The sequence below is a fragment of the Notolabrus celidotus genome, chromosome 1, assembly GCF_009762535.1.
Source record: "Notolabrus celidotus isolate fNotCel1 chromosome 1, fNotCel1.pri, whole genome shotgun sequence".
Lineage (NCBI taxonomy): Eukaryota > Metazoa > Chordata > Actinopteri > Labriformes > Labridae > Notolabrus > Notolabrus celidotus.
In genome coordinates, this window is record NC_048272.1 from 5,347,822 (window position 1) to 5,373,706 (window position 25,885).

The 25,885-nt window shown below is 40.7% G+C and overlaps 1 protein-coding gene across 1 annotated transcript in view; it reads right to left on the reverse strand.

Annotated features, from left to right (window-relative positions):
- LOC117810213 (inositol 1,4,5-trisphosphate receptor type 1-like) overlaps positions 1-25,885 on the reverse strand; it is an 83,672-nt gene that overhangs the window by 15,521 nt on the left and 42,266 nt on the right. Inside the window, exons 35-52 of the mRNA XM_034679914.1 lie at positions 25,687-25,713; positions 25,180-25,300; positions 24,829-25,013; positions 24,596-24,744; positions 24,397-24,508; positions 23,620-23,655; positions 16,637-16,684; positions 13,875-14,007; positions 11,937-12,124; positions 6,731-6,914; positions 6,334-6,587; positions 5,349-5,549; positions 5,148-5,258; positions 4,728-4,823; positions 4,470-4,613; positions 4,268-4,375; positions 3,940-4,132; positions 1,748-1,870 (exon numbers count right to left, since the gene is read on the reverse strand). Coding sequence (XP_034535805.1) covers positions 1,748-1,870; positions 3,940-4,132; positions 4,268-4,375; positions 4,470-4,613; positions 4,728-4,823; positions 5,148-5,258; positions 5,349-5,549; positions 6,334-6,587; positions 6,731-6,914; positions 11,937-12,124; positions 13,875-14,007; positions 16,637-16,684; positions 23,620-23,655; positions 24,397-24,508; positions 24,596-24,744; positions 24,829-25,013; positions 25,180-25,300; positions 25,687-25,713 — 2,413 coding nt within the window. The remainder of the gene's footprint in view (positions 1-1,747; positions 1,871-3,939; positions 4,133-4,267; positions 4,376-4,469; positions 4,614-4,727; positions 4,824-5,147; positions 5,259-5,348; positions 5,550-6,333; positions 6,588-6,730; positions 6,915-11,936; positions 12,125-13,874; positions 14,008-16,636; positions 16,685-23,619; positions 23,656-24,396; positions 24,509-24,595; positions 24,745-24,828; positions 25,014-25,179; positions 25,301-25,686; positions 25,714-25,885) is intronic.

Below are 25,885 nucleotides of genomic sequence, written 5' to 3' on the forward strand. Positions count from 1 at the left end.
CCTGCTCTTATAACCGCCATTCTAAAGCCCAGAGCAGAGGAGGACGAGCAAACATAGTGTGAGTGTGTGTGTGTGTGTGTGTGTGTGTGTGTGTGAGTGAGAGACAGAGAGAAGGGGCCCAGAGCCATAAAGGTGACTGTTATAGCAGGCCAAAAGAATGCTGGAAGCTCACGTGATGGTCAAAGCAACTCTGGAGAGATTAAAAAAGTCAGCCCTGAGTGCTGTTTTGCCCTCTGTTTGTTACAAAGAGTAGATTTATGAATGATACACAGAGCTCAATATGATTTTAGGACTTATTGAAGTTGTGTATGTTGTAGTAATTACTCTGCCCTGCCTTTTCTTCACATTTTTCTTTGAAAAATGTGCATATACAACATTAATATAAGGAAATCACTATATATCATTTGTCATAATGTTGTGAATTTTTGACATTAGAGTTTTGCACAATGATTTTTTTTTCAAGGCATGATCTTTAAAAAAATGTAAACTGGTTAAAATAGATATAAACAAATGTGTTGAAATGTTTTATTATAAATTCTTGGATATTCTCTCATCCTTGTATTTCACTTGTTTCCTTTGTTCATTTTTCAGTGATTAAAAATAGCTGAATTGGCAACAAGGTTATTCAAATTAAGAAACAGTCATCTGAGCATAACTCACCTTTCGTACGAATAAAAGTAGCATGGAAAAGTTTTGAATGGAAAACTAAACCAGCTAAAATTAGTGACAAACCTCAATAAGGAGGGTTTGGCAGCTGAGTAGGCAGTTTTCTTTGAAGTGTAAAATATGATGTATGACTTTTTTTATCATCTGATAGATGCTCTTTGACTTTTTCCTACCTGAGTGATTGTAATTTTTGTTTATGGAAGACTAAATGACAGTGGGCGCTCCTGTGTTTACTTCAGTCTCCATGGTAATGACAGACAAATATAAGCTCACAGCTTTGACAACATGGGCTGTGGTAAATCTATCAGCGTGCGTGTGTGTGTGTGCGTGTGAGTGATGATAGGTGGGTGTGTGTCTTAGACAAAGGAAGAGGGCTTCTAAGGTCCTGCTTTTAATCCTGGTCATGGGATCAGAAGTCAGCAGATCAGACTTCTGCAGTAAAAGGAGATCTGTGGGTCAGTGCTGATGCCTAAGAGAAGGATCAAGAGTCAGATCTTCAAAGTCTTTCTGTGCTGGTGACTAAACCCTATGACCTACCTCACAGACCCTTTTAATCACAATGTGACGTAAATGTCAAGATCAAACTACGTAGTGTGCACTGGGACAAACTTTAATTTTGGTGACATAATACGGCAGTGATGCTTTTCCTCTCTCCTTGATCTCTGGTTGTATATCAAGGCTTTGATGCTACTGCTGCACCTCTGAACAAACTATCTTTGTTTTGATATTTTCTTCACATCTAGTCCATGTCAGAGCAGGCTGCAAAAGGCAAGAGAAGCAGAAAGTAGCAGACAGAAATGTCAGCAAGTCCAATCCTTCCTGTTTTGCATCATTAGCACATCACCTTTTTTTGACCCTGTTTCTAAAGAAGTCTAAAAATTGCAACACTCACAAATATGCCTCTGCAGGGCAGCATGAGCTCAACATCTACATGCATTAAAAAGTCCCTGATGAGATGGTGACTGATTTATATGCATGACAGATTTTTATCTAAAAAAAGCTTACAAATTAATATAACCTAAGGTAGATGTTTTTCAAAAAGTTGCTCTCACACCCAGGAGGCTACTGATGTGTGACTGACCTCCATCCACCCCCTCCAGGGGGTAGAAGAAGCAGACGAGCAGGTTCATGAGGACAGCCAGGTTGAAGGAAACGTTACTCCACACTGACATGTTTCTGGAGCACCAGTACAGCACAGGCTGGGCTGAAGAGGAGAAAAAATCATCAGATACACTTTCAAAATGGGATTTCATGCAGTTTGATTAAGCAGATCAAGGACTTTCTGAGAAAACGAAAATGTATAAATATTCTGACTGCATGTTTTTGTCTAAAAATAGTTCAGAAGCTTGAGACATGTAATACAAAAGACATAAAACATAGTCAAGTATTGTATATTCAGAGCAAAGACCACTGGATAATTTAAAAAAATACTGATTCTAACAATACACCAATCACCCAAATAGTTTTTAACTTAGCAGCTTTGAGAATTTCGTTTAACAATACATGTGTGATCAAAAAGTATTTTACACAAAGGGAATGTTTTTTATTGAAAGGCATTACAGAAAATGCAGAAAAAACAGGGAAGTGTGTTAATAATGTAAAGTGAAATATCAACTTTTAAGCATCGAAATTAAAGACTCAAAACATGTCGTTTTGACAAATATCAGACTTGTAATTTCATTTTTTATATCCTCTGGTTTAGTAGAAAACAGTAACAGATGCAGGGACTTTTCTCTGTCCATCCCCTTTGAAGTGAGAGACTGTGTGTGTGGGGGTATGCAGTCTTGTACTCGGTTTAGAAGTGTGACTGAGAGTGGGTGCTGGAGTGAGTGTGTTTGTGCGTGTGTGTTTGTGTGCGTGAGCAGCAGAGCTCTCAGTTGTGATTCATAAAGTTACTGTACAAATGTTCACAGTTTAGAGAATGTTGGAAAGCCCCTGTCTGCTTTTAGAGATTGGAAACACAAGACACAACACAAGCACACACACAGTGACATAGTTAGAGCTGCAGTAGATTTGTTTTACACACCCATCCCTCCATCCAATTTCCATCCAGCTCATCCTGTTTAGGCACACAGGTCTTTACCCAAATGGCTTCGACAGGGGATGGGTTATACGCCGGACACGTTTTCAGTCTGTCACTGGCATACTGAGTCACACAACCACATTCCTAACCATGGTAGATACAGAGTTTCCAATCCACAGCCACAGGATTCTTACAGCCACTCTCAAGATACTTTAACCAAAGTCTTTCCAGACGCTCTAAACTTCTGTTAGTAAAAAGAAATGCAACTGCAAATTATGATGTTTATTATAACGTCTTTGAGCTCCACTCACTGAGTATTTCAAACTCCAGTAAGGTCAAATAAATTGAAGCCTCAAGACTCAAAACCCCTGTTATGATGTTGGTGTCCATGCAGTCTACAGTTTATGTTTCTCAGGTCTGGCCTGGATCTTATCTGGTGTGAGACACCAACAGATCATTATGTCAATTTAAATAATAAAAGATCTACGAGCGCATGAGTGATTGTGAAAGCACCCGATTATGGGGAATTTTGAGCTTTATACCTAGAAAGTTAATGCTTGAAATAAAGCAGTTCTTTAACTTTCAAGCAACTGTGCAAAGCCTTCTTGTAAGGGCAACGGTTCATAACTGTGATCACTAACAGTCAGAAAGTCAATGATCCACTTTGCCACATCACAATAATGAAGCATGAAGCCTTTTCTGGGAAAAAACAGGACGCTGAAGCTGTGCATAACATCAGCTGATCAGCATGAGGGGACCATTTGAAGAAAAAGTCACATGTATCAAAGCAAATGGAGTTTTCTTGATAACCAAACAGACTCCCCAAACCGTGTCACTGCTCTACACTGAGTTGCTGCATGAGTCTGCACAAACTGTAAAAAACAGTCACCTCCTGTTGTATTGTTTTCGTTTAGATCATTTTTCTATGGCACCTCTTAACAGAAAAAGTGTGGAAACAGTTAGGTAATGATCCCCTTTGCAATATCATCATGTGCCCCATGTACAGAGTCTATAGTCTAGCGGGCAGCCTGTGTTTGACTCTGACTGGTGGCCCTTTACCTCAGCTCTCTCTCTCGCTCTATATGTGCTTTATTCAAAAGATTGTGGAGCACCTACAGAAGAAAACTTTGTATTGCATAATTAAACTATGCATTAGAAAACAACCAAAGATGCTTCTTTGTCTGATATAACTGCCTTTAGATTGTCATTTCACCTCTCAGTATGCCACACATGCTGCATCTTGTTCCTACCTCTGAGCTTCTTCTGCCAGTTCATCTCGTTGAAGAGGTCCTCTGCGCTCAGGAAGAAGTCATTGATCTTGCTGCCCTGCTCATCTCTCTCCGTGGTGTAGTACACTCGCAGCTTGGACTCAGAGGTCAGGAACTCACAGATGTTTGGCACGGGGAACACTATCTCCTCCATGGTGCGATCCTGGCGTACAATCTGGACACAGAGACACACTGTCACATCTTAAAAGCGAAATACCTTGGCCTCTGAAGGTCCACGTGGTTTATCTTTTGTTTTCTGCATCTAAAAATTGTTTTGTGAGATTCTATGCTATTCTATGTGAGTTTTGACCTCTATCTGTGCCGTGTGATTAGCGTAGAACTCAAGGGCTTCATCCCCCTCTCCATTGGTCCCTCCTGGCTTTAACATATTGGATAGCTCCTTATTGTGACGAGCCAACTGTACAAAGAAAACACAGCCATTAATTTCTTGTTTCAAACAATTGTATCATATTCAGATCCTACAAAGCATGACACAGGAAGGAACAGCAGACCTGGTGAGCTAAGATGTAAATGTTGTGTCCAACATTTCTAGGGGAAGCAGCATCATGTTCCTCCTCTTCTTCATCTTCCTCCTCCTCTTTTGTGTCCTCAAACTCTACCTCTCCCTGCAGGTAGGCCTTTTTTATCACCTCCACCTGCATACACACATAAACTCTCATTTGTACAGGGTATTATATTATACCTAATGACCATCCAGACAATTTATTGCTGCTGAGAGAAGGAGGAAATGCAAAGCGTTATTCTCTCACGAGCTCTTTGGGTCTCATGTTGTACAGGATCCTCTCAGCGTTCTCACTGTCATGGCGGCTCTCCATGATGGCCAGAAGCAGCTTAGATGCATTGTTCTGGAAAAAAAAGGAAAAACCTGAAAGGTTAAGCTCAGACCTCTTCCAAGTAAAACAGACAGATACCCTGGTACTCTAGAAAAATGCTCTCTGCAGCTCTTTGTCTTGGCATGCAAGCAGGGGAAGCTCGTTGACCTGAGACGCATGAATGTCCGGTCTCAAACTTGTAACTTGATCGTCATATTCCATCCCTCTGTGAGAGGAAACTTTCTTTCCCCTCATTAAGGGTCCACAATCCCAAATGAGACTCAATTCATTCCCTAATTTCAAACAAAAGGGCAGGTTTTATCTCCGATTTCTTTACTCTATTCCTGGACAACTCACCTTTAGCTCTAACACCAGGTCCATTCGCTTTTTCCCAAGCGGATTGATGTCATTAAGGATCAGAGCTATTATAATATCTATTCCATTGGACTCATGGGTGGCAATGCAGTTCTGGAAGAAAAAAATCAAAAAGGTGTGAAAAGTACAAAAAAGTTTTCCAGTGCAGCCTCGGCTTAGCCTTAGCATGCCCTCTTTCTATACCTGGTTTTCATGACAGGGCCCCTGGCAGTACTCAGTGAGGCTCTCCAGAGTTTGGTTGATGAGGGCCACGTTTTTCTCATTGATGTAGAGCCCCAGCAAGCCGAGACCCCCTGTAGTGCTGCCACAGATACAGTCCAAGAACTGCAGAGTCTCACACACCAGGTTGTAGTTGTTTTTGTTGTTTTGACAGCGAAGGAAGTTCTGAGAAGGAAAAATGTGTTTGTTTGGTTAAAAATATATAGTTCTATAATGAATGAACTGGATATGAACCATAATTAAACCAACAATGACCAAACAGAGAAACAAAACTGTGAAGCAAAAGATGATTTGAAAAGGTGCCCTCTGTGACACACTAAGCTCAATGGAAGTTAAGGAGGACAAAAGACAGACATAGTGAGCAACCACATTTCTATTTTGAACTTGACCATCCCACCAGAAGCATGCCACTCTGCAGTCACAACACCACAGCCATACCCTGCTGAGCGCAGTGATGTAAATCTTTTGTTTTTCAGAACATTCCTTTCCGGTTTGTGCGCTAACATGATCACAAATTGTATACTAAAGAAAGCAAAGTTGGCACCAATAAAGATGGGAAAACATCTACATCTTCTGACCCATATTTGAATACACAAAACATACTGAGGCAAATTCCCTCTGTCCTCCCAAGAACTACAGTGAGTAGAGATCTCAAGGAGTTGGTGAATAACTTAACTTGTGTTGTGTTTTTTGACATTTCCAACCAGCATTCAAAGTTGCCATATTGATATTCATGTATGTTTTGAAGGAAGCTAAGAGGCTTGAAGTAAAGCCATAAGACAGCTAGATGTCACAACTTATTGTGTAATAAAAAAAAGAAATAAAATGAGTACTTATGTAAATAGTTAAAAATGCAACATATTTCTCCTGCTCTATTCTTGTGGCTGAAAGGGAGACCCCCTCATTAGAAGACTAAAAACCAGCAGCAGCTGAAGCTCCATCTGCCCACCTGCAAGTCTCGGTTGTGATTCTCACAGAGAAGCTGTAGGAAGCGAAGGATGGGCTGCATGATGACAATCACAAAACTCATCTCTCCATCATCCTGGTTCTTGTCTCCGGTGCTGGGCTGGCCGTCTGCTGAGTTTAGGTGCTCCTCTGGGTCTGCTTCACGGCGGTAAGAGTTAAAGGCCTTCTTGGTGGCGGACGAGGCCTCCAACAGTTGCTCTCTCACATCGTCTGTCATGACAACAGCCGAGTCTCTTGCTAAACAGACACAGGTAGCAAAGATTAAGACTTGGTGAACAGTAATAACTTTCTGATCTGGATTTGTTTGGAAAATTGAATCTAGGTTATAAGTTGTCAGTAAAATTAGCTCAAAGTTTAGATTCTAGTGAGTGACCTCTGACCTTTTTTGCGAACAGGGACATCTTTGTCCTGGCTTTCATCGTCTCTCTTCCTGTTTCCCAGGTCACTGGTGTTAACTGTCACTGTAGCTTTGATCTCCAGCTGGGCCAGCTTCATCCGGTCGTAAAAGACACGGAAGAACTTTTCAGATTTCTTGTCATCTGTCAGACGGCAGAAGAAAGAACGCTGGGGACAAAAGAAAAATAAGTCTTATGAATCTTATTGTCTGCCCATTGCATTTCTGCTAATTGATCAATCAAACCAGTCATTCTCCAAACAAATCATCAAAGTGCCTCAGGATCAAACTTATTTTATTCCTTTCAGAAAGCCATTTCAAATCATGACAGGGTGTGGATTTAACCAGCCTTATGGTTAAAATGCACGCCCATAGAGCGGCCTATGTTTAATTCCACCCTGTGACCCCTTTCCCACATGTCATTACCCCACTGTCTCCAAGTTCCCTGCGCTATCCATTGTCCTCTCTTCTTCAAATTAAGGTGTAAAAGCCCCAAAATATAACATAAAAAAGAAATGAAAAAAAAAATGTGTGGGGTGTGTGTTTTGCTGAGTTTTCAGTATTTTCTGAAATGTTTTAGAAAAAACTAGAAAGTTACATGCTAACTCCAGAAAGACAACCCACATTTTCCTTCTTCCAGTTTGTATTATGTAACAGCAAAGTTATTCAAAGAGCAGTGAATGAACATGATACTGAAACTGTGGACTGACTCCATTGCCAAAATTCAGGTCTGGTTTTGTTCAAAATTCTTCAAAACCGAGCATATATGATATCATTCTTTTTATAATGAATCACTCAATACAACCAACATGGTCTTGACTTGACCCCCACAAAACCTAATCCAAAAGTGCAGAGCGCCTGGATTTACTGCCATGCTAGGGCTTAAACGCTGCAGTTATTACTGTGGAATGGGGTCACGCAGAATTAGAACACTTTGGAGCCTGAAAGCACACCGTGTCCCAACCCACAGGGCTGTTGTTTTGATTATGTAAGAACTGTTATCTGCTGCTGCCTATGGAAAGGCTTCGACCAGCAGAAGCCGCGTCGCCACACTAGCAGGGTGAAAAATGACACGAGACGGAGAAGCCTGGCCTACTTACACAGAGAAAGAATCAGGAAGTATGGTGGGGAGAGGGGAGAAGAAGTGCTGGAGGCCAGAGACTGACACCAAGGAGGGAATAAGGGAGTAAAAAGTGGGAAAAAAAAACAGGTGAATAAGGGAGGGAAAAAAAGAGTAAGCAGTAGGGAGGGAGGGAATGTTATCAGGCAGTATCTAGGCCAGTTCTCAAGTTTGTTACATAAGCGGCAGTCTTTCCAGCTTAGATGTAAAACTGGGCTACTGGAGGAAACAAATAAATGATAGTCACAAGGATAATGTCAGGCAAAACAGACAAAACATTCCTTGTTCTCCCTGCTCCAAGGTCTCTGCCTCAGGGTGTTTTTACTAACATGATTATATATATTGGAATTTTCACTCCTTGATCTTTGTAAATAACATTTAAAATACTGACCAACAAGTTGCCAAACAAGCTAGTGTGTATAGCTTATTAACAGGACACAGAGCAGGGCTAACCCAGATATGTTTCTTCCAAAGAAACAATTACATAACCGTGCGCTTGTGCCCCAAAGCAAATTCCAGAGCCTTATTGTGCCCCACCCCGGCCCTCCTCCACCACTGAGCAGCAGCTCTTCTGCACGTACACATTCTGCCAACACTCAGGGACGAAGAGATAGCATAGCGGTGAGGTGGTGGTGGTGGGGGGGGGGGGGGGGGGGGGGTTGCCATGCAAGGCCATCATGCAATAAGCAACTTGATGACAGAGAAGAGGCTGCAGAGGGGGAATTAGCTGTACCACTGGCAACCAACTTCAGCTCAAAGCATGGACTGAGGACAGTTGTGTGTGTTTGTGTGTGTGTGTGTGTGGGGGGGCGATGGTCAGTCTCGCTGCTCACATAACTCCGCCACCCCCCCCAACACAACGTCAAGAGGGTGAGGAGGGGTGAGGGAGGCGAGGGTGAGGCTTCAGGCAAAGGGCCAGGATAACACACATTGATTCTAGCAGAGCAAACAGAGGGAAAAGCACTCACCGTCACCCCTCCTACCCCCTCCCTACACCATTACATAACGAGCACAGACACACACACATACACACACACACACACACGTACAGTATGAGCACACCCATACTGGAGAGTGCATAAGCTAATCCACCCACTGACTTCTTTTACACTGTAAAACTGGGTCAGCTGTCTCCGACATAGGCACATGCCAATTTAGAGAGGACACACCCACATATCACACATGCTCCGCAATACAGCATTCTCCCGCAAACTCAAACTCTGCCAACTTTGTCCTTATGTAATCACGTTCATTTTGCACTGCCTATCATTTTTATTAAACGTTGCAGCTCTCAGCTCGAGGATGTGGCGTGTCAGAGAAACTGTGTACAATGAGGGTGTGCAGGATGAGCGTCGAGCCAGCACGCCTGTTTCATGTTATGCATGCAGGCTAGCTGAGCTTCTAAATTTCACTGTGTAAGCAGCAAGTTTGTTTGATTAATGTTGGCGAGAAAGGGACTGTATTGGTCATGTAAGAGTTTATTGTTTTATTCCAGCAGTGGAAGTTTTCAGCCTGCAGCAGCAGACTGAAGGATCCATTTTTTTTAAGCGGCCTGTTTCTAAGAACTAAGCTGGGTGATGTGAGTCATTGAAACAAAGAAAAAGCCTTTACTTTGAAAGGGAACACCGTAGTAAAGGAAAAACACCCCGGCACACTTTTATGTAAGGGTTTCTTGAGAAATGATGTGATGTGCATAAATCAGAAGGGGAAACCTAGACCGTCATGTTGAACCGGGTGCTGCCTCTCTAGTGTTTTACTGTGCTGGTTTTTACACACCCGGCCCTGACATCTGTGCTGCCGTATCAAGACGCCATCTGTGTTGTTGCAGCACTTGAAAAGCAAAGACTGGAGTGGTATGATGAAGAGGTGATGTAATGTGTGGTGGTCAAGGAGAGAACAGATTGATAGCTGCAGAGGATGATGAAGGAAAGAGAGAAAGAAAGGAGAGAGGAAGGATGGTCGATCATCTCAGGGGCCCCCTGTAGTTTGGGTAAACACAGAGCATGTCTGTATCCATGACGACAAACCCTGAGTGGAATGAGACGGAGAGGAGCGGTGGCGAGGTGGGGGCGGACAACACTGAAAAACAAGGTCAGAGCGCTTTCCCTTCTCTCCTTCCGTTCCGCCACTTGGCATCAACAAAGGGATGTTATGTAACGGCTATTTATACTCGCACTCCCTTTCCTCCTCGCCCTCCCTCTCGTGTCAGGCAGCACCGCATGCAAACCAAGTGGAACTGAAAATGTGCTCTCCTACAAGTCCTTTTCCTCCTTTCCTTCCATTCCTCCTTATTTCCAAACATCAACCTCCTTCCCCTTGTTTTTTCCCCTCAAAAAGAGTTTCTGGTCTCCTTAGTTTGCCTTTTATTCCAATACCGATCGAACATTAAAGTTTGATGAGGAAACCAAACAGCATGTCATGTTGTAACACGCCAAATGGCCGACAGGTTAATTGTCAAAATCACCATGTCATAACATAATTTACAGCAGAGAGCTCTGTCGTAAATACACAACAGTAGTGAGGAGCTGAGATGTCTGTGTTGACTGCAAACTATCAATCGTTCTTTGGACGCCTTTGCATTAGCTTTGCATGACAGCAGAAAGGGAGTGTGTGAGTGTACGTGACTGTGCATGCACTCTCGACCTGTTTTGTGTGGTTTATTTGTGTGTGCATTTTAGGTCACGAGTAAATAGTTAACTGTGTTATGTCAGAACAAGATATTCAGGAACCAACAGGTGCTCAGCTCAGCACGTCAAAGACACTGACAGCAGCAAACAAGTACTGTGTGTGAGTGTGTTTGCTAAAAAGAGCAGAGATGAACAGAGGAGGATTTGATCTTTTTTTTGTGAAAAAACTATGTTTGATTTGTGAAACTAAGCTTTCAGTGGAATGTCACACTTTTGACTGTCAATCAAAAAACCTAAAAGTAAAGTTGGTGGATGCCTGCTGTAAAAAAACAGAGCCCACTTGTACTCAAATGTTGAAGAATGAATGAAATATCTCAAAAACCTCAATATCTGTACTGTATGGAGCATTTCAGGGGCAGCATACAGAGTAGGTTTTCCTCAAAGAAACCTGCCTTTGCAGAACAAACTCGGGTAAGAGGAGCTCCGGCTTCTCTTCAATCCCCTCTGTGTGCCCCCCCACCCCCCCGCTCTCTCTCTCCCCACTGCCCCAGTTCCGGAGGCCCAGCATGACCCAGTTTGGGCCTGCAGGAGAGAGCGCAAGGGAGCGGGAGAGAGGCTGGAATGTTTTGAAGGCTGAGACATTCCTCATTGTTCATTCACACAGGCCTTATGTAACACAGACGGATCACGTGACGTAGCTCTGCAGCAGCCGTGGGAAGCCGAAGCATTATCTCCGCCACAGCGGCTCTCTCGCTCTAGCCTGATTATGCAAGCCCCGCTCTTACACAACAGCATGCAGAGAGACAGACAGACAGACAGACAGACAGACAGACAGACAGATAGATGGAAAAGACGAGGAGATCAAGAGACAGAGCAACAGACATGTAGAGAAATAAGAAAAGAGGAGCAGAGAGAGATGGAGGCAGAAGTGCTTTTCTTAAAGCAAATAGGAAGAAAACGATCACTTACATAACCTTCTGCTAACAGCTAATGCTAAAATAAAAGAAGTCCAAAAGCTAAAAACCCTGAATTGTGTATCAATCTTAAACCAGGGCCATCTATCTTAATCTACTGTCATTGTAAGCAGCTGGTTTGGCCTTTCAACCAAAAGATATAGTTCTAGATATGAGGCGGAGGACAGCCGACTTTGTAATGTATATGAGCAGCAATGGTGGCACACTGACCCATATACTGCAGATCCTCTGGTAATGTAAACCTCCATCCATGACACACTATTGTGTTCTTTAGTGGTTTGGTTGGAGCTGATCCTTTACAGATTCACAGTGAGATAAACTGAGCTATGACACAGATAACAGCCGAGCTGAGTTACACTTTGTAGTGAGGTCAGTAGGTGAGTGTACGATTTTCTTCCATTAAACATTCAGACAGGTTGGATATTCTCTTGGCTTCTTTGTGCATGACTGAGATTTTTATGGTTTACTGACCTGGATGGTGGTGTTTCCACCTTCTAGCAATGCGATTGCTAGCAGGATGCTTTCTTGGAAGACACGGTCACTGGTGGTGTTCATGATGAGGTCGATGACCAGGTCAGAGGCTCCTTCTTTGTCTAGGTGACACTGTACCTCTGCCAGGCTCATCTCCGCACGACTCAGCCCCCCCGGACCCCCCAACACTGCACGACAGAGACAGTGAGGCAGGCCAGATCAGAGACAAATGGATTAGGCATATGGCATGTGAAATGAATACTTCCTGAGGTCAATCAGATAATGTATCAGACCTAATTATATTGGTTTCTTAACCTTAGAGTTTGAACAGGAGCAAAAATGTAACTTCTTGGCAACAAAATCAAGTCATTTTAGGGTATTTAAAAAAAAGAGAGACGCCCAAACGAAATGTATGAATACTCTGACTGAGTTGCTTGTATCCATCTTCCATTATGAAGTTCTTATGTTTTGCCTGACCACTAAAGATTTATAGAATGGTGATACAATGATAGAATTTTAATAATAATAGCTACATGCCAGTTCTGATTATTTTGTGAGAATAACAGAAAATTGTTTCAGTAAAATTTGCAGGAACAGGAAATAAAAAAATAAAGGCCTAGACTTGTGCATTTCTCAACTTTCTACTAGCTCTACTCTCATTATTCAGGAAATATATATATATAAAAACGATACAATAACTTTGTCATTTATTGTGGTGTCTTTACTCGACTCGAACCCATAACCAAAACTTAAATAGTCAAAGTTAGGTTTTTCATGATGAAAAAACAATTACATTACATTTTTTGAAAAGACCATTATAGATTCAAGTTAACATATGGAAAAAATATTATTTGTTTGTAAAGTTCAGAGAAGTTTGAGGCCACAACCTCCCTTGTTATCTAACTACGGAGAAGCTAGGCTTGTAGAAGCTGCCTGCTGTACATTGTGTATGAATTTGCCACACATTTCCCCCCTGAGGCCTCAGCCGAAGGATTCATATGGAATTCTAAGCCCAGCTCTTGTATCTGCAACAGGTGCAACTGCTGTTTTCACAGGAAGTAACAACCTGTCACCTAGCAACGTTTAAAAAAAAAAAAGAAGATCACATAGGGGAGGGGGATATTTTCTGTGGTCTGGAAGTTTTCCAACATGCTGGTGTACAGGGGAGAGATGGTTAACTGGGAACCAGCAGGACTTCAGTTAAAAATAAGACAACACTAGGGCCTTTATACAATCTGTAATTATATACAACATGCTTCCATTATAATTTCACACTCATGCCTCACTGAATGTAAAAATGTTGCCATATGTGCAGCCGTTATGTAAACTAGGTCAATATGGTAGCACTGAATACATGACAATCAGACCCACACCACATACCACACTGGCACCAATATGTCCTCCTAATCTGCATGCAGACAAAAGTTACCTCATAAATTCTACATTTCAAAATCAATAACTCAAATAAAAGCTGAGACTCTGTACAGATCTGCAGTGCTTCAGTATTTTGACTTTTCATTAAAAGATAAGAGTATTATACTGTGCGTGCACAAAGGGCAGCTCACAGGACAGCTCTGCAGCTGATAACAGACTCAGGGCCAGACACACACACACAGTCCTATCCTTATGTAACACTGAGAGAGCCTCGCTTTAACTACAACCACAGGGGCAGAAAGCAGTTTGGCTAACTAAAACGAAAAAATGTTTATCTGGACTTTGCTCCCTGATAGCAGTAACAGTCATTACTGGCAGCAAAGTCATGACTCTCTCTGGCTGGGACCTTTGGTTAATGCTTAACAGACACATCAGCTCAGAGCTCTGAGATGTTGAAATCAGTATTTCCATAGTCTTGTGTGCAACAACTAAGATGCACTTACCACTTCCTTAATAACAAACTTCAATACAAAGAGTGATCAACGACAGCAACAACAGCCCCACCTGATTGGCTTTTACCAGGCCCTACCGGCCCGAGGGGACCATTGCTGAATGACGTCAGGCTTTCCCTCCGCCCACCACTTCGATGGAAGTTGCCATAGTAACGGTTCACCAGAATCTGTCTCAGCGCCTCGCCCTACAGAAAGGAAAAAGAGAAAGAAAGGATGTAATAACATGATGTCAGCAACGGGGAGAGGAGCTCTTGTATAACAGGGAAAGCACACATCATCACTTATTTATTGTGCATTTTGATGCGTTCAAAGACCCTGAAACACCCACAGACTTCAGGAAACGAGAGCCTTCGTGATACTAAGACCACGCTCTGCAAACCATTTATGAGGATCTACTTAGAATTCAACATGTATGACAGTTTTAAAGGATTCCCCGGATGTAAATGCTAGATAAAAAAACTTAGAAGCTTAAGAAAAATTTAAATTATTAAGATTGATATAGTTATCATTATTAGCACTGAGTGACCCTGTAGTGACAATGTGAGGGCCTAGTTTTCACTTAGACAGACCTGAGGCCAGCCCTCCCACACTGTGACTCATCCACTGCTCAGCAGTCATCAGCACGACTTTATAGTCGTCATGGCAACTGGGGCGCAGAGCTACCTGACAGACCTCCCATGGGATAAAGTGAAGGAAATGAAAGAGAGAGCGGATTTTTGTGTGCGTGTTTGTGCATGATTGCAAATCAGTGTCAGCTGTGGGTGGTCCTTGACAGACGACAGCAGGATTATGTAAGCTGCGCTGCCGTCGTTATGCTCTGGAGGTCATATTAGTGGATGTAGGAGGTGTCAAGAACACTATTCTCATCTCACTCTTGCAGGAGGTTCATTAACTGTATGCTGCATGTGTAATAGCACAGCATAATGATATGATGGTGATGGTTATGTGATTCTATTGTCTCCTTGGGAAATTCTGCCATTTAGATGAATCCTGAGTCATGAGCCAAATACTCATGGTGTCTGAACGTCATCAAAACCTAGCCTGAGGATAAGTTATACAACGTTAACACCAAAAACCTATGAAGAAGAGATGCAACGAGTGGGAAAGTTTAGTCTGATATCCATGTTTTTGTGAATTACTTCTACAGAATTCTTTGTGTCTGTTTTTCAAGTGATCTATAAGATTTGATGTATTTGATTTGTTGCTAGTCATCTACCCCTTTGAAATGTTACTGATATATGGTTTACAAACAGCATGTTGCAGTGTATTGCTCCCACACAGCTGACATTATCCTGCATGCTTGACCATGAAAACAAATTAGAGGTTGTCCAAAAGGTGAGTGTTGCTGCATCTCTGTTGTGAAGGTTGAGATGATGATTGTACCCACAAATGTTACTAAGTTACTTTTATTTTGCTTGGTAGAACAAAAACTGATTACATTATTGGAGCACAGATCCTCAAAGCAGTCAAAAGGTTTACATTCTGCCAGTTTAAGCATTTGACTCCTATTCTTCCTTTCCTTTCCTTTTAAAGCATCAATTTTAAAGCTAACATTTTGTCATGGTTATGGTTTAACGTAAGTTCTGAAGCAAAAACAAGGAGACTGTTAACTTCAAAGAAATCAATTCAAAGCTGAATGTTTGCATGAGAAGTTTAAGAAAGGGTGAATTGAGTTAAGCACATTTGTTGGAGACATTAATCAGTTCATCATACCACTGTGATAATAGATGCTCATCTCTAAAAGATACTTATAAATGAATCAAGTGAACTTGATTAAATGATCACTCTGGAAAAGGCCTCTGTAATTAATAACATTCAAGACCTTTTAAAGTTTAAAAAAAGACAGAATAAAGAAAAGACGCAGAGGAAAATATGAGATAGAAATTATAACAATGCTTTTCTCTTTCCTTCCTTCCCTCTTCCTTTTTCATTTCTTCCTTACATCATTTTCCTTCCCTTGTTTTCCTTGCTTACCCCTTTTTCCTTTAATCTGTACTTTCTTCTTTTCTTTTCCTTCCTTCTTCCCTTAAGTCTTTTTTCTTTTATTCTTCCTTCTTTCTTTCTTTGTTATTTTCTTCCTTTACTTATTTGATTCTTTCTTTCTTTTTTCTTCGTTTTTCGTGTCTTTTTCCTTCTTTCATTTCGTGCTAAATTTCTTCTTTGACTTTATTTCCATCCTTCAGTCCTTGCTTCTTGTCTTTCTTTATCTTTTCTTTCATTTCTTTTTCTTTTATGACTTCTTGGATTCCTTCCGTTCAGCCCTTTTTTTGTCTTTCCACACAGTACTCACTTTCTTCTTCCCTTCTTTCATTCCTTCCTTTCTCCTTTCGGTACTTTAATCAATTCTTCCATTCTTATTTCCTTTCTTCTGTCCTTCTTTATTTTTCTCCTTTCGTTCTTCTTTCCTTCCCTCTTGTTTTTCTTTTGTTCTTCCTTCCCTCATTCTTTTTCTTTCTTCCTTCCTTTCTTCCTTCTTTCCTTTTTTCTTATTCATTCCTTCCTTTCATCATTCCTTTTCTTTCTCTTCCCTACCTTCTTTGTTCAAATTTTTTAAGTCCTTTCACCCTTCCTATCCTTCCTCACTTTCTTCCATCTATTCTGACTTACTCTTCCTTTAGTGTATAACATGTTATATATGGGAATTAGTGATTAGGTATTCTTGAAATAATAAATGGAGGGATCATAATCCTGAAAAAGTCACAAAAGGATATTGTTTTATTCATGATGCATGACTGCAGTTGAATGAAACTTAATCCCTCACTATGAATCTGTAGGATTTGTGAGTTGTGCCAACATGCAGCAGTGTGTACCTACCCTTTTCTGGTCCTCTAACAGCTTCTCAGGCTGGTTCTGATCCAGCTGCTGGGTGCAGTGAGGAGTGTGAGCACAGTGATCAAACAGATGAACACACACGGTTAGTATTCATGCAGCACAGAATAAGAAAATTGACAGGTTAAGGACAACATCATGTACCCATTCAGCTGTTTTCAGTGGCCATGCAAAGATCTGCTCAGTGTTAGCAGCCATGCATGTACTGCTGGGACAGAAACCACGAAAAGGAGAAATGTACAGTGGCTAATAAAATAAGACATGCCAAGTGTAGTTTGATCCTGTTTCCATATTTGTAATATTTAAAGTGCTATTGTTGGGTTTCAAATATTTATATGAAATATTACTTCCTATTTGTCTGATTTATTTTAATTTCAAGTTGCACATTTAAAGGAGTAGTTAGACTTCTAGGGTAATTATTCTGATGTTTTTTAGTTGGTAAGATTGTTATAACTGTCACTTCAGATAAAGCTAAATGCGACTAGAGCTAAACTAGTGGCAGCCTATAGCTTAGCTTAGCATGGCTTAGAATGAAGACAAGAAACAGGGTAAAAAAAGGTTAAAAAAAGGAAAATCTATCGCCCAGAATCTCTAATGCCTACTTAATAGTGCATCATGTTTTAGTTTGTTTCATCCTTACAGGATTTGAGGCATACAAAAAAGGATGCATATAGTTTTGAGTGGGCATTTCTTGGCCAGGTGCACTTCCTGGTGTCTCGACCAGTCACTGTGATGGTGAGAATATTTTTCAAAATGTCAAACTATACTTTCATTTGCAAGTGAAATCTGAGTAAATGCTGAAATAACACCAGAAAAGTCATTGAAAGTCAGTGATGAGTAAACAAAGATGAGAGATTCACACTCTGAGTCAAATCTTGAGCGAGATAAAAAACACAATGAGCAGATGCACACCAGTGGGATGTTTTTTTTTCTAACTTCCTCAATGATTTAAACAAACACAAATTCAGCAGACACCTCTACCTACAGTCTGTGATCGCTGAGGGAGGAGGGAACTGGTAAAAGGCGATGCTCCACATAAATTGTTATGTAAAAACACACACTCAGAGGGGCGGGCGATGGGAGAGGAGAGGCAAGGGGGTTAGAGTTACATAATCACTCCAAAAGGAACCAGGCCACTGAACCAGTGACATGGAGCTGCTTACAGTGTCCATCTGTCACCAAAGACACAGAGAGCAAGAGGAAAAGAGAGAGAATAACATACACAAAGTTTGACAGGTGAACCAGTCACTCTCTGTCAGTTGAGGTCAGGACCAGGATGTACAGTACAGTATGTATTCAAGGCGTGGGGCCTCATCTGATATAGTTACAACATGTCTCTCGACACATGTCTTCCAAAAGATATCCCTCATGCAGTGTTTTGATGATGTTTGTGGGGAGTGCACTGTATCATGTTCCATTATCACCCACAGGTGTTCAGCTGAGACCTAAGGGATTTATATAACAAAACTCCTTTCCATAAAAAACATTCATTCATCTGGCCTGGCCTGAATGGAAGCATTGATTTAGTCTCTCCACTCTTTTATTCAGGTGTTCATCTAATTCACAACTAATATTAAAAATGATGCACACATAGTACATGGCACTTCCCAACTTGCAGGGGGAGTCAGACTATACCATTTTCTGGTCCGGAATTATTTTGTTAATAGCAATGAGGAAATAATGAAAATTAAATTGTCAAAAATATTTTTAACTGAATAAAAATAAAAATAAGGCTTAACAAAAAAACCCCCACAACTATGTGTTTTGAAAATTAACTACAATTAAAGCTACTATGAGGAATATTTGGTTGTGCCAATTTTGGCGCCCACTGTGGAAACAGCAGGACAATTTATTTATTTGCTGATCTTGTCAGGTGCATGTTTCAGGAGTGTTTTCAGCCTTTTTGAACAGTCAGATATATCACTCCCTATTAATCTTTGCTGTGTGTGCTATAAAATGCCTGTCCCGACACCTACTCCCCTGGCAGCAAATACATTGATTAGAAATATTTCACTCAGTTAATAAATCTTGTACTGACAATCTTTTTCACTTTTGTAGTTCATACAGAGACATCATATCACTTCATTTCAGTCTCTTATTACCAGCTAAAAACTCGTCAGATGAGCTTTAAACTAAATCCTAGAGAACATTTCTCTCGCTTTCATCTTTGCCAATTGATTTTAGACATATGACACCAGCACAATGACTGACACATATTCCTCCTTTATAGGTTGCCTTAGGTGGTTGGTTGTAAATGTTCATAAATTGTAGCTTGATTCAATTTTTTAGTTTAGTTTTTAGTTTTTATTACACACTACTTTTCTGGTCCTTACCTTTCCCCCTTTATACAAATAAAATAAAAAAAATTAAAATTTGTCACAAAATAGTAATAAATGAAACGAACAAACCAGCATTAAAAAAGTGAGTATTAAAACTTGAAATTTAACTTTTTTAATTTAAAACATTTAAAACACACAGAAACCTTTTCCTCTCTTCTGGGATTATTTTTGGTTGGACTGCACCTTTACTCGACCTTCTCAGACTCTATCCAGTCCACTGTCTACAGACTGTTGATGTTAGCACATGGGTTCTTATTTATTGATAGCTGATTATTTAAATTGTTTCTATTTTTGCATATTTCTGTTTAAAGGTTTTTTTTGTTTTTTTTAAAAAGCAGCACAATTTATTTATTTGCTGATCTTGTCCGGTGCATGTTTTAGGAGTGTCTTCAGCCTTTTTTAACCGTCAGATATATCACTCCCCATAAATCTTTGCTTTGAGTTGCTATAAAATGCCTGTCCTGACACCTACTCCCCTGGCAGCATATACATTGATTAGAAATATTTCACTCAGTTGATAAATATTGAAAACTGAAAACAAAGAATCAAATTGAATAAAATAAAACCTCTTGAAAAAATCCACAACTTTAGAGACCCTGCTTTTTTTTTTACCAAAAATGAATCATAGGCAAATTGATGTTACATATGCAACAAATTGGTTCCCAGAAGGAATGGGTCTTAGACTTTTGACCTTTTCTAAACTATTTCAAATTAGACCACAGACCCCATCGATAGGAAATCTCTGTTAGATGTCTAACTATGGGAAGTATTTTAAGCCTTCGATCAAAATGGATGGTATTATAGTGTAAATAAATCCCTAACCCCACTTAGATAACCACGGTCTCGAAGAGTACAGTACACTCTGGACCTTACTTATAGAGCTTTAAGAAAAGACTTCAATATTTATAATGTAAAGCTTCGCTGACAGAAAACATCTGTGCAGAATGCTTCGGGGCAAAAACTACTTTACAGTGCCTTGTTTGACACACAGCACCTAAAGTCCTGGTACTGAAAGCTTTCAAAACCATGTACTTCTGAAACACCCTACCTTTTAGAAAGTTGATAAAAAAGTCAGTTAAACTCTTTCTTCTGAAATTTAAAGATTCACATTTTTCTATTGCTTTATAACTTACTGACAAGGTTTAACTATGAATTTAAGAGATACATAAGAAGCATTTTAAAAGGCAACAGGAACAAAGAAAGAGAGGTGGACTTGTGTGTGGGCAGGTGGGCAAAGTCAGTGAGACAGAGCAGGAAAGTGAAAGTGACAAACACCTACATGGTTTGATAGGAGTGAGAGACAACACAGCATATACTTAAAAATGCTTTGGATTCCCAAAATGCAAATGGTGACATTTCAGCACTTATTATTCAGAAGCTTCGCTAATATACTGTTATCTTTAATATAATTTCTATTACTTTACATGTCTTATTTTTATCAAATTTCCAGTCCCTTTTTAATAAGCTTAGCTGAACGTTTTTGAGTTGAACTTAAAGAACTCCCCAGTCCACACTTGTGACTTAGTTGGAATATCTAAATCTCACCCTTGACATGAACAGTGACAGGTACCCTCCCAGATGAACACAAAGTATACTGGGGCAGAGTTCACCAGAGAGTCAAGGGACTGCACACACTCATTACAAACAAACACACACACACACACACACACACACACACACACACACACACACACACACACACACACACACACACACACACACACACACACACGACGGAGCAGCTTGATCTTTCTTTCAGTAACACCACATCAAACCCCTAAGTGATATGCTGATCAGAGATAGATATGTGCACTTTATCATCCCCAGTCTGACCAAAGAAACCACAGTGTAACCCCCACACAGCTGCCACATCCTCCCTGACACGGTGAAGTCCTGTACACTGGAAACTCCCCGTGGCAAACCCCTGATCAGTCCCACAGACGTTTCAGATCATCAATAGAGGAGACGCACACAGCACACACAAACACGCACACAAAGAGTTAAATATACTTTAATGTGTACGTTTGTTTTCCAGGGTGTGTGTAAATAAACCTGTTCAGGCTTACTCATGTTTAAACCACGTAGCTACTTCTTATACACAGACAGAAATGTAGAACAAATCAGAAGACTGAAGAAGTCTGTCATTTTCCCCGTAACTGCACTACTTCCACAGCAGCGCTGTAAATAAAACACTCATGACCAGAGTAGGCAATACCACTCTGAGTGTAGTAGAAAAATGAGCCAGACTTTATCTTGATTTACTCAGTTTGTACTTCTTAATACGCTCACTAACAAGTTAAACACAAAAAAAGTGAGGAAACAGCGTCAAAAACAGAGACGTGGAAGGGATGAAACATGACTTATTCCAACATGGGGACCTTACATAACTGCTCCAACTAGACCACACACACATGAGGCCAGGTGAAGAGGGGAGCTTGCGAGTAAAAAAACCAAACACTGTGTATACTGCACTCCTGGTTCTTACATAAGTCTGACAGCAAAAGAGCGATGGATTTAGCTGATAATCACCTCCCTGACATTTAGCAATGCTGTGCTATGCACACGTTGGGGAGGTCAAAAATACATCTCATGCTATCTGGACTCTGTAATACGCCTTGATACCAAGTCATTATGCAGGATACTCCCCCTGTTGCTCAAAAATCCTACAGTATATTTACAGGACCTATGTTATATTCAAAGGCAAACTTTGACTACAAATGCAGCTAAAATGTTTGTTGAAGCAGTGACTCCAACTGATACACATTAGACCACAGACTCTAAAACAATCTTGTTACTAACTTACTGTACAGAACACACTTCATGTGACCCATATAATCCATGGTTCCTATTCAACAAGCTCACACCCTGTTGCTGTTAAATGATATAATATGCTATTAATGTTTCACTCAAAGGTTGAAAGGAAACAGGAACCAGAGGCACACTATTATATCACACCTACACCGACAGACACCTTCATCAAGTTTACAATGAGTGGGTGTGTTTGCATTCACTTGTGGAAGTGGGAATTATGTGGGGTAGAAACGGAATTGTGTCACAATGATTTAACAGGACTGAACGCAGTAAAAAATGAAAAATGCAAAAATTTAACGCATGGAGGGCGAGAGGAGCAGGCTTCCACTCACCTGTCCCTCTTACATCAGACCTGCTTTTCATGTGCAGACAGACAGACAGGCAGACAGACAGACAGCATTTAACAGGTGTGTGCACAGATCCTCTCTCATGCCAACAGCCCATCATCCTCCCCCTTCTACCCTAACTTAAATTGAGACACACAGGTGTGCACACAGCCACACACACATGCACACACACGCTGGCAGTGTGGGTAAACAGCTCCTCCACACTTTTATTGGCAATTACTGTTGAAGGTCACACATCAGCGGAGGGGCTGAGTTCCAGGAAAAAAAAAAAAAAGGCGGGTTCTTATGTAACCTCGGCCCAGAGTTGGCAGGGGCCCAGGAATCGTGCAGCTCTCAGGCAAGGAAAACTAGGACACAGCCTCAATGACTGCCACAGCCCGGCACATTCATTAATACACACACAATGGCGACACACACAGTCACAGTGCCCCCTATTGACAGCTGAAGGATGTGCAGGGGAAACACCCTGTAAAGAGCTGAACATTGACGCAGACAGTTGAACAAGTTGAAGAAAAGAAAAAAAGGGGTCAAGGACGTGATTTCACTTTTAATACTTTACTGTATTCATCAAACTAATAATTCCAACCTGACCATCTACATATATTGAGCTAAGCTTTATGTAACTGTGAGCTCATTATCAGTTTGAAGTTTAAAAAGGGCTTTTCCCTGCATCTTCATTTGCGATTCATGTCTTCAATTGTGTTGCTTTAACTTACATAGAATATATATGATTGATAAAATCTATATGGATTCATTGGTGGACTGATAATTTACTGCTTTGAACATTTTGTGCCTTACACTTTCTATATTAATATCTTTTCATTTCTTATTTGTCTATAAGTGTATGAGCCCTCTCTTTATATCATACTTCTTGTGTAAGTGTGAAATGTAAAGTCACATTTGTGTTTAATTGGGGGAAATTATATGAAATAAAGCAAATATGTCCCAACATGACTTACTGTACATCTGGTGTCATATGGGGCTTGCACTGACAGGAAGTAGGGCATGCTAAATGAACCATGTAAGGACACTGTGCAGACTTAAATGCATAACTGGAGATAATGTAGAAAGGCTTATATAGGCAGGGAACAGAACATGTCAACTGTTCTATGTGAGGACACTGCGCAGACGTATATGCAGCACTGGCCGCCTGCCAGGTCCGCATGTGACTCACCTTGGAGCTGGAGAAAACAAGAAGTCTGTTGAGTAACACACAGTCACACCACTGCACTCACCTCTATCTCCATTTCTGAATGTTTTCAGTTAAAGGTTTAATAAAGGTTTATGGCAGAAAGTGCTGCAGGTGTGTAAAAATCAACCTAACACTACTGGTCACCAGCCATGCCTAAAAGCCTCTGCTAGCTACAACACACAGCCCCAGAAGCTGCTACAGTACAGTTACGAAACAAACTACTGGACAAGTAGCTCAGGGAAACATGGGCATGAGTAGAAGAAAAAAGGAAGAAACAACCTTAGGCATATCCATCTCATCATCAAAGGCCCTGAGCTGAAAGAGAGCACAGGTTTGGCGGGGTTAGATAACATCACGGCGAGGAGGAAGCTGAAGAAGAGGTTAATGATACAGCATGAAAATTTAGTTCTATGAGTGACGACTGGTGAGATCTTTGTTAACTTCAGCAGCATGAGAAAATAAGTGTTTATGAATGGATGTTACCCAGAGTGAGCAGAATTAGTGCACACTCATACAGAGGAGTGTGTGGCTGGAAGTCATTCTGAAACATGCTTAGTGACAGCAGTGGTGTGTGTGTGATGAAAGAAAATTGCGATTTCTCAGAAATGAGTTTCAAGTTGTGTCAGTTACATGTGTGTGATGGTCTGATGGTTTAAAATGATACAGAATTACACCCAGCCTTTGTAAAGTCCCCAAATCACCTCAGAGATGTCATGATTTTGGGCCCTTTTGTTTTTATGGTTTTATTCACTGCACCTTCTTTCTTGATCATTTTTGTATTTCAATTCAAAAGGGAATTCTTCTTATATGAGGTGAAAAAATGCTGTTAAAATGGTGAAATGATTTGTTCCTAAAAGTTAGTTTTTCTGTGCTGACCTTGCATATTCATGCTCCAGAACTAAAATGCATCTATAAGAAAAGAGATATAGGTTTGATGTATTTACGTTAAGTGTAAATATATATTATGAATAGTACAATATAGGGATTACGCCCAGTGGTACTTTGTTGATGGAGTACATTGCCCCACCACTTCTAGCACTCAGCAGCTCCTCCTACCTTCTGTCCATATCCTCGGTCTTTTGTCATCATCTCTCGCAGCGTCTGCAGAACCTTGATGCACAGTCTCTCCTCGTTCTCCTCCAGCAGCTGCTTTGTGTGTTTGATCAACCTATAGAATCACATTATTAATAAGTCTTTATAACGAATACTCTTATTTTAAGTCTATTATTTTTAATTACATTTTTAATGCACTTACTTGCATATAAAACCTCCACTTTCACACTTCTTTCGTGAGTCAGTATTTTCAGGGAAGAGCAGCTCAGGCCTGTGCAGCACATCTACAAGAACTGACAACTCAGCCTGGACCAGTGGGCGCAAACGGTCCTCGAGAGCAGAGACAATATCCTATAGTCCAGAAAAAGTCATGTCATTTCTACTTGAAATAGCTAACACTCCTATGTTAGAAAGGGCAAATAGTAAATACTCCACCTGAAGCCTCTCAATGATGTTCCTGTAGTCCCGTGAAGCCGTCACCACAGAGTCTCTGCGGATAGCATTGCGAGCAGAGAGTCTCCAGCTCATGGCCGTCTTCTGGACGATGTTGTTGGATTTCACAAACAGGTTGTTCACCTGGTTGTCCAAGTCCACAGGAATGGCTATAGCTCTGCCTTTGGCTGGCAGTAAGGAAGTGCCAAGACACATCAGATCATGACATAAAGCACAAACTGTTACAGATACTGCTGCACTTAATGTACTGATCTCGACTTTAGAAGTGAGGATGTGTGACTCTGAATCGTTTTTAAAAGTTGATTGGATTAAAAGAAAGGTTCTTAATCTTACCCACATCAGAGAGCACCTTGATACAATTCTCAACTGAGCCTTTCTGGACAGGGATCAACCAGTTACAATGGTAGACCCTGAACACGGCCTGCAGCAGCTGCACAAAGACCGGCTGTCTGGTCTAAGAGGAAGAAACAGGAGCAGAGAGAGCAGAAAGATGTCTTTAGATAACATGGAAGTTACCCACATGTCATCTACTACAACACCAACAATCTGGACCTTTGTTTTTCTTTCACATTCCTCAAATACACACCTCCTTCCACACAGTGATGTAGCATAAAGACTATAGTAAGACCTGCAGTCAGAACAGGGTTCTGACCTAGTGAGTGTTAGTTACTTCCACAAGAACAAAGACACACAAATCCCTGAGCAGACATTCACCAAATCACAACCCAGTTTCATCTTAGAACGTCACCAGATCAAACATTTTTAACAAGGCAAAGGATTTCCTTTACATTCAGCACCAAACTCTGTGTTCCCCCTGTTGAATTAAAGTACATCAAATACCTGAAATATTTTCCCCAACAGAGAGGCCTGCAGCAGAGGACACAAGCAGTGAAGAAATAAAACATGCGTGGAAATTGATCAAGAAGCATCTAAATACATGACTTTAATAATAATAATAATAATACCTAAGTTTTATATAGCGCTTTTAAATAACTCAAAGACGCTTTACAAATAAATAAATAAATACAAATAAAGACAT